Genomic DNA, 8,114 nt, shown 5'->3' with positions numbered 1-8,114 from the left:
CCCTATAGCTGCCACAGGGGTGAGGGTCAGTGTGGACCCTGCAGCGTATGCCCTAGTTGGGGGGGGGCCCTTGAGGGAGGGTCTTCCTTGGACCAAGATTGACAGATTTCTCCGCTCTTCTTCCCTTGTCTGCCTTCTTCTCCCCTTTTCTTTCCCCCTCCCCCATCACTCTTTAGAAGGAGCTAGGTTCAGTCTGGGGTGGGTGTGTGTGGCAGGCATTTCTCTAACCCACGGTGAGGTCCCAGCTAGTCCCTGCCCTCTTCCCTCTCCAGGGAAGAGCTGAGTAAGTAGTTAGAAACTCAGCTTTTGGTTGGATAACCTGGGTTCAAAACTGTGTGACCTGGGCAAGCTATATAACCTTTTTGAGTCTCAGTTGGCCCTCCATAAAATGGGTCAGTGATAACTGCCTCATATATCTAATGGAATCTAATGGTATTAGGTAGTTTGTATAGAGAGTCTAGCACCTAATAATGCTTGACAATGTGTTGGGTTATTTCCTCTTCAAGGCAAAGGTCAAGCCCCTCTCCACTCCACACCACTCCTTAGCCCAGAGGAGAAAGGCAGGACAAGTTCTCTGACACTGTTCCAGCCTCCAGGATAATAAAGCCAGAAGACAGCTCCAGGGCCCATCATGATGGGTCCAGGGAGCCAGTGACCATTAGTTTCCCCGACTACTCACCCATCCTTCAACATCCCCGCTAGACTCCTGTGTGATCAGAGGGGCATCCGTGAAAAGCCAAGGCCTCTGAAATACTGGCTCAAGTGCAGAGGCTGGGGAGGTGGAGGAACCCCAGCCAAGGTCCCCCAAGTTAGGCTGCCTCTTAGTGGGGGCTCATGCAGGGAATCAGTCCCAGAGGAGCAAATGGGGGCACAGAAGAGTCACTACCTACCCCCCTCGGGAGGAGAGATGCTATCAGTAACTTTCCAGGGCAGTTAGTGCTCCAGGTCAGAGTTAGGGGGCAACTTGGCTAGAGGGCCCCCAAGAGCTGGAAGAAACCTGGCTTTGGCGGGCAAGAGGGAGAGAGAAGGCTCGAACCCATGACGTTCTGCTGGGCCGGAAGCCCTCTGGGCAGCGTGGCTGGGTCTGGGACCCACCGGGGAGTCGTAGCCTCCTGCCTGCCCGGGCAGCCCTGACATTGGGGAACAAAAGCTTTCGGTTCCTGTAGCAACGGTGGCTCCAGCTGCTGCAAAGTTCCGGGAGGCGGGCGGAGGGCGGCTGAGTCACCGACCCCTCCCCCGCCGCCTGCACGGCACCGCCCCCGCCCCCCGCCCCGGGGGCTAGGGGACCGCATCCTAGCGGTGTGCGGGAGGGCCCTGGAGCCCCCGCCTCCTCAGACACTCCGCCCGCCGAAGAGGGAGGGGCGGCACTGGGGAGGGTCGCCCCTCCCCTGTGTCTGGCCCGGCTCTCGAGGCTGGATAGAGGGTGGGTGCCCTCCCGGGTGCCAGAGCTCCGCGAGAGGGGTCCTTGAAGACCCAGCCCCAGGCCGGGGGACCTCGAGGCGCTGCGTGGGGGTCGCCGCCCGCGTGTCGGCCAGGGCTCGGCCGCGCAGCGAGCGCCCGGGAGGCGGAGGGTGAGTGACGGGCAGGCGAATTGGAGCTGCCAGGTGGATAAACGCGACGGATGTGCGCGCGGACGCGCCCCTCCCCCACCCGCCGCCCCTCCCCCGCCCGCGGCCCGGGGCAGCCGGCTCCCACCACCCAGCGCCCCTGCTTCCAGCCGTCGGGAGGCTAGGGGTCAATCCCAGGGATCCCGGAGACCCAGCTCTTTGCCCTGAGATGCCCCTCCCCGCCGCGCTACCCACCATGCCCCCTCCCGTCCAGTCTGATCTTGGTCCTTCCAGCTGCTGGAAAAGCCACAGATTCCCTCACTGGTGCAGAAGGGACGCCCAGGCCTGTGGGGTCAGGGAGGAAGCGGGCCTGAGTGTACTTGGCGAGAGGGTGGGATTCTCACGTTTGAGGGCGGCAGAGGGGCACGCTGGTGAAGGGAGCCTGTGGCTGGAGGAGGGGGTCCTTGAAACTGAGATGACTCCAACCAGTTCCTCACCCCTCTCAGCCCAGAGAGGTCTTGAGGGAGGTGGCCTTCAGATTATCCTCTCCGTTAACCTCTGGACCCATGAAGTTCTTCCTCTAATCTGACCTCCATACCCCTCCTGTCCAGTTCTGTGGATGGAAGGTTTGGTGGTCTTCCTGGACTTGCAGGTGGCCAAGCTACCCTGAAGTTTAACCCAAAGAGCCTTCAGAGGCAGCGACCGCACCCTCAGCAGGAAAGAGGAGAGACTGAGGTTCTGAGAAGGGGGTAAAGGGGAAAAGATGGTGTGAGGGGTCTCCCCTACAGACTAGCTCCGAGTTGGAAATCCCAGGACAGGGATTGGGTCTCTGCTCCACAGAGGGGGAAACTGAGGCTCAGGGAGACTACTCACAGCTGGTGACCATCTGAGCTGCCTGTTAGGCTGGGGTCCTCCTAGGTCCCTTCCCAGGAGAGGCAATCTCTGACCCAGCTTAGAATTGGGCTCCTGGCCTTGTTTTGTGGGTGGGGAGTGATATAAAGAGGGACCCCCTAAAAGGTCTTACGTCACTGCAGGAACAACAAGGGTACACATCCAGGGTGAAATGCCAGAATTGATGTGAGGGGAGGTGTCTGAAGGAGACTGGCTGGTGGAGGGGGCTTGGGCAGGGCTTAGAGGTGGCTCAGTTCTGGAAAAGCCAGGCTGTGGCTCTGAGGGATAAGAGACCTAGTGCGTTTTGGCAAGTTGGAGCCTACAGAGTCTGCGGGAGCTGGGGAGTCTCAGGAGGTGGGGCTGGAGGCCTGAGCTGCTGTTTCAGGAACACCACGGAAGGAGCAGCAGGTCAGATACTGCGTGCTACTTAGCCGTCATAGGCTGAGCTTCAAAGAACCAAACACCTGTGTGTGTGTTCACAGTAGAGAGTACATTTGCCTCTCTCTGCATGTATATGAGTGTCTGGCTCTTGGCAGCCTTGTACATGTGAGTGTGTGTGCCTCGTGTGCATTGAGTTCACTCATCTGGGGTTTACGCTGATCTCTGTGCATGTGTTATCTTTTCAAATGCAGAATGCCTGGCTAGACATGTGTCTGTGCATCCATGCTTTTGTGTGCATGTCTGCAGGGCACAGAGGTGTAGGTGAGTTTGTGCGTGGAGGTTCCCTGATCTGCTCTCAGTGGGGGAGAAAAGGCCAGTTATAATGAGCCCCCTCCTCCCCTCTACTGAACTGCAGCCATGGCCTGAATTTTGCAGCCTGCTTAAAAATAATTGGGGGCAGCGGGGGGATTGGATGTCACTCATTGTCAGCCGCTGGCTTTTGCTGGTGCCTGGTGCCGCAGCAGGCTGGCTGGGCTGGACGATTGGTTTGGGACAGGCATGATGTGGAGCGAGAAGGCCAGGGGTCTGGTCCCTTTTCTAGCTCTGGGGGCAGGTGGAGTAGAAGCACAGCCTATCCTGGCTTCTGCTGAATAAATCCAGATGGGTCTTTGGAAGAGGGTTGGGGCGGTTCCTCCTGAATCAGTGCTCCTGCCTGGAACCTGCTTCCCCTCCCGTCTGTGGCCCAGGATGGGCAAGTGTGTGTCTGTGTTCGGGGCCTGGGGCCTGGCTCAGATTGGTAGCATATGGGATCTGGGGCAGTGAGGTGTTCCCTGGAGGTTGCACAGTGTTTGGAGTTCTGGGGTTCTAAATCGTCTCCATTGCCCCCCGCCCCCTCACCGCCTCCAGCCTCTATCTAGACCCCTGAACCGCCACAGCTCCCTGGGGGAGCAGCTGTGTCCTGGGACAGCCTAGCCACACCCTGTGAGTTATCCTAGGTTTGTGTAGGGCTTGGGCCTGAAGCCTGAGTAGCAGGGAAGGGGACAGAGCAGGAGGCTACAGGTGGATGTGGGAGAAACCAGGCTGGGGTCTTGGGTCCTGGACTCCGGTCTCAGCCGGGCTTCTTTGGGAGTGATCTTGCGCACACCGCCTCCCTTCTCGGAGCCTCATCTTTTCTCCTCTAATGTGGAACAACCAGGCTCTAGGGGCCCATCCAGTGCTGTGAGCTATGCTTCGGGCATGGAGGAGGGAGGCAGTGTGGATCCCTTCTGGGGGCAGGGCTGGAAGTGGGTCTCAGGCAGCCCAGGCGCAGCTCTCTGCCATCTGGACAGCTGGGGTGGAGGCCGTGCGCAGTGGCTCTGGCTGATCTGGCAGGTGAGAGACACCTGCAGCACCCCCACATCCCTTCTCCACAAGGGGGTGACTTTGTGTGCCCATCAACTCAGGTCCTAGTTACCTGCCCATGCCCTGAGTCCATTCACAGCTGCTGGCAGCTTAGTGCTTTGGGGGGAGGTGGAAATCAACGAACTCTGGTCTCCCTCCTTGAGCTTGAAGGCTCAAGAGACGAGCGAGCTAGCCCTAGGGAGACAGCAGGGGACAGTGGTCACAACTGGATGACGCAGACTTTCAGGAAATGGCTGTGGCAGCTAAGAGCAGGGAGACAGCTCCGTGGCCTCCCTGAGCCAGGCCCTAGCAGGCCAGGAGCCAGGCCTTGGAGGATAAGCCCTTGGAGGGGAAGAGGAGTCAGAGGGGAACAATGCACCCATTTTGCAGATGCCTCTCCCCCTGGTTTCCAGAGGAAGTTCACACAGCGGTAGTCATGACTTTCATGCCTGCGAAGCCCTCCCATGGGCACGGCTCAGGCGGTGCTCAGTCCCTGGCACACGGGCGGTAACTCCTCCCCTTTGTCTCCCACTCAGTAAAGCAGAGTGAGTGAGAGTGACATTGTTCCGGGAATAACCTTGATTTGCTCTGATTTATAAAAAAGCAAATCGTTGTCAAACATCGCTACTTTGACAAGGACTACTGGATTATGTGTGACGTGCCTCACAGCCGATCACGACACATTGCGACTCTGAGCAGCGCCGTGCTGGAGAATAATACAAGCTGGGTGGCGGGGCTGGGGCTGGGGCTGGACCTAAGCATCAGCTGAGATGCTGGCGGTGGGTGGGACTGATGGAGGAATGGTATAGTCATAGTCACAGCTAATGTTTCTTAGAGACTTAGGAGATTCCAGACCCTCTCCTGCGTGCCTCTGTTTAGGAAGTCAGGGAACTGGGACTCAGAGAGGTCAAGTCCGTTGGCTTAAGATCACACAGGTGGACCTGGGTGACTTAAGAGAAGTCAAGTCCGTTCTTAAGATCACACAGGTGGACCTGGGTGACTTAAAAGAACCTAGTCTGCGCCACGAGGCTACAACCTGCAGCGGGCCACAGGGGAGTCAGCGCCCATGCTGGCTGTGCTCGGGGCCACTGACCACTGTCTCTCTCCACAGGGCAAGGGACATAGGATGACCCCAGCCTGTCCCCTCTTACTATCTGTGATTCTGTCCCTGCGCCTGGCCGCCGCCTTCGACCCCGCCCCCAGCGCCTGCTCCGCCCTGGCCTCAGGGGTGCTCTACGGGGCCTTCTCACTGCAGGACCTCTTTCCTACCATCGCCTCGGGTTGCTCCTGGACCCTGGAGAACCCAGACCCGACCAAGTACTCCCTCTACCTGCGCTTCAACCGCCAGGAGCAGGTGTGCACCCACTTTGCCCCTCGCCTGCTGCCCCTGGACCACTACCTGGTCAACTTTACCTGCCTGCGGCCCAGCCCCGAGGAGGCAGAGGCCCAGGCGGGGCCGGAGCTGGGGCGGCCCGAGGAGGAGAAGGAGGAGGAGGAAGCCGCGGGGTTGGAGCTCTGCGGTGGCTCTGGCCCCTTCACCTTCCTGCACTTCGACAAGAACTTCGTGCAGCTGTGCCTGTCGGCCGAGCCCTCCGAGGCCCCGCGCCTGCTGGCGCCCGCGGCCCTGGCCTTCCGCTTCGTCGAGGTCTTGCTCATCAACAACAACAACTCCAGCCAGTTCACCTGTGGGGTGCTGTGCCGCTGGAGTGAGGAGTGCAGCCGCGCGGCCGGCAGGGCCTGTGGCTTCGCCCAGCCGGGCTGCAGCTGCCCCGGTGAGGCAGGGGCCGGCCCTGCCGCCACCACCACGCCTCCGGGTCCTCCTGCTGCCCACACCCTGTCCAATGCCCTGGTGCCCGGGGGCCCCGCCCCACCTGCCGAGGCTGACTTGCACTCGGGGAGCAGCAATGACTTGTTCACCACGGAGATGAGATATGGTGAGTCTGAGCAGGGCCCAGGTGGGGCGGGAGTGTCCGGAGGACTGATGGTGCCCATCTCAGCAGATCCTGGGTTGTTCATGTGGTTGCTCACCAGTGTCCCTTCTGGATTCTGCCTTATCCAAGTGTGGGAGTCACCAAAGTGAATTGTGGGGGGGTGGGCGGCGGTCAGACCTCCCTCTGGAAGAATTTGCAGTCTGGGTGGATGAATGGGGGCACAGATCAAGCAAAGGAGTGTGATAAATCCAGGGAGGGGACCCCCCCTAGCTGGACAGTCAGGGAAGGCTTCCTGGAGGAAGTGATACAGGAGCAGAGATCAAAAGGACAAGTGGAAGCAAGCCAAGCCAAAGCAGTGGTGAGGGCATTCCAGGCAGAGAGAGGAGCGTGTTCAAAGGCTCAAAGCTGGGAATGACCGTAGCAGGCCTTGGCATTGCAGGCGGACAAGGTTTCCTGGAGGCAGGAGTAGGCAGGGCGCAGGGACATCTTCCTGCCCACACGGGTCAGTGCGTTTCGCCTGTGGCCCCAGGGTCAGGGCAGAGGAAGGAGCAGAAGAATGTGAAGAGGCCTAGCTTCTTCGAGGCTGCCTTGAAGGGCTGGCCTGGCTCAACTCCCAGTGTCCCCTGTCTTCCCCCTCTGGGCCCTCATCTTCTGGGACCAAGGCTGCCAGCTGCTGGAGCTTCCTGCTGAGTGGGCAAAAGCTCTCTGAGCCCTTGAGTCCTGCCTGCTCCCCCCTCTCCCCCAGCTCCTGCTGCCACGGCCACCTTCTGCTGACTCTCCTTCCTGCAGCTTCAAGGCCCCGAGACCCTCAGCTGGGTCCTATGTGTCTGCTGAATGGGGCTGGGTCAGGGACTGGCCAGGGGGCCCAGGACGTGGGGGTGGGAAGGAGGCAGATTTGGAATGTGGTTTCTAGCTCTGGTACTAACAGGGAGTTCCCCCACCCCCAACACTTTCTGGGCCTCAGTTTCCCCATTTGAGATAACAGGTGCTGGCCAACCATCGGGAAGCTTCATGCACTGACGAAAGTCAGAAGGGACCTTCTGGATCAGGCTGAGAACATTGACAGGGAGACAAGGGGTCTCGCGTAAGGGCTGCTGGGAGCATTGGAGGAGTAGGACTGTTCCTGTGCCTGCTTTGGAGACAGAGCCTGGAAGTTGGGCGCTGTCTTTGTTACACTGAGTAGATACTGTTTTACTTACATCAGTGTTTTTGGCTGTAAAATGGGAGATAGCCCTGGTTTAATTAGAGACAGTTTATCATGACAATGGCCTCTCCCAGGGCTCTGGGGGAGACGCTTCTCAGCCTCCCCCGTGAGACTTCTGGCATCACGCCCATCCATGGCAAGTGCCCAGTGGCCTTGCTCTGGCCTCTCCCCTAGGCCACCTTGGCCTCTCACAGCAGTCGATGAAGCCGTCGGAGTGACAGCCAGGCCGTGGGCAGGCTACAGGCCCTGGAGGCTGGCCTGGGATTTAGTGCCTGCAGGAAGAAATTGAATTTCGCTTCTTTGTCGAACATCAGCGGAGAGCGCCAGGCGTATATCAGGAGGTTTATGGCTCCTCCTGCCTGGCCGCCACCGCCTGTCACTGTATGGGGGCCTCCCCCATTGTGCTCAGCAGAGGGCAGGTTCTTTTGTCTGGCTTTCCCTGTGGTCCCTAGGCCCAGTGGTCCGCAGTGGATGGAGAGAGGCTCTGCCCTCCTGGGCGGGCACCATCCGGGCAGGCTGCCATGTGGAGCACAGAGCCAGGAGCAGCCAGCTGGGCTTGGCTGAAGCCGGAAGCAGGAGTTGGTTGGTAGCTGGGGTGTCTTTAGGGGTCAGAGGGGACCGGTGACGGGAAGGGCACCATCGTTCTCACCATTCTCCGAGCCTCCGCAGGGTCCTCTAGGACTAAGGATGGCTGGAGATTGGATGCTGGTTGTTTCTGGGTCTGAAGCCTGGTATCCTCTCGGAGTAGGGAGCCCTGGGCTTCCAGCTCATGCCCCTTGC

General features: G+C 59.6%; 1 protein-coding gene across 2 annotated transcripts in view; it reads left to right on the top strand.

Annotated features, from left to right (window-relative positions):
* The first annotated feature begins 1,326 nt into the window (after positions 1–1,326).
* Positions 1,327–8,114, top strand: part of ADGRB2 (adhesion G protein-coupled receptor B2) — a 33,814-nt gene continuing 27,026 nt past the window's right edge. The window contains exons 1-2 of one of the 2 annotated variants that reach the window (XM_065927581.1): positions 1,327–1,571; positions 5,311–6,133. In XM_065927581.1, the coding sequence (XP_065783653.1) occupies positions 5,326–6,133 (808 nt within the window). In that variant the 5' untranslated portion in view covers positions 1,327–1,571; positions 5,311–5,325. Of the gene's footprint in view, positions 1,572–5,310; positions 6,134–8,114 lie in introns of those variants that run through there. The other variant, XM_065927582.1, reaches the window with a different exon arrangement.

Source organism: Muntiacus reevesi, chromosome 3 (assembly GCF_963930625.1).
Source record: "Muntiacus reevesi chromosome 3, mMunRee1.1, whole genome shotgun sequence".
Taxonomy (NCBI): domain Eukaryota; kingdom Metazoa; phylum Chordata; class Mammalia; order Artiodactyla; family Cervidae; genus Muntiacus; species Muntiacus reevesi.
This window is presented reverse-complemented; position numbering and strand designations above follow the sequence as displayed.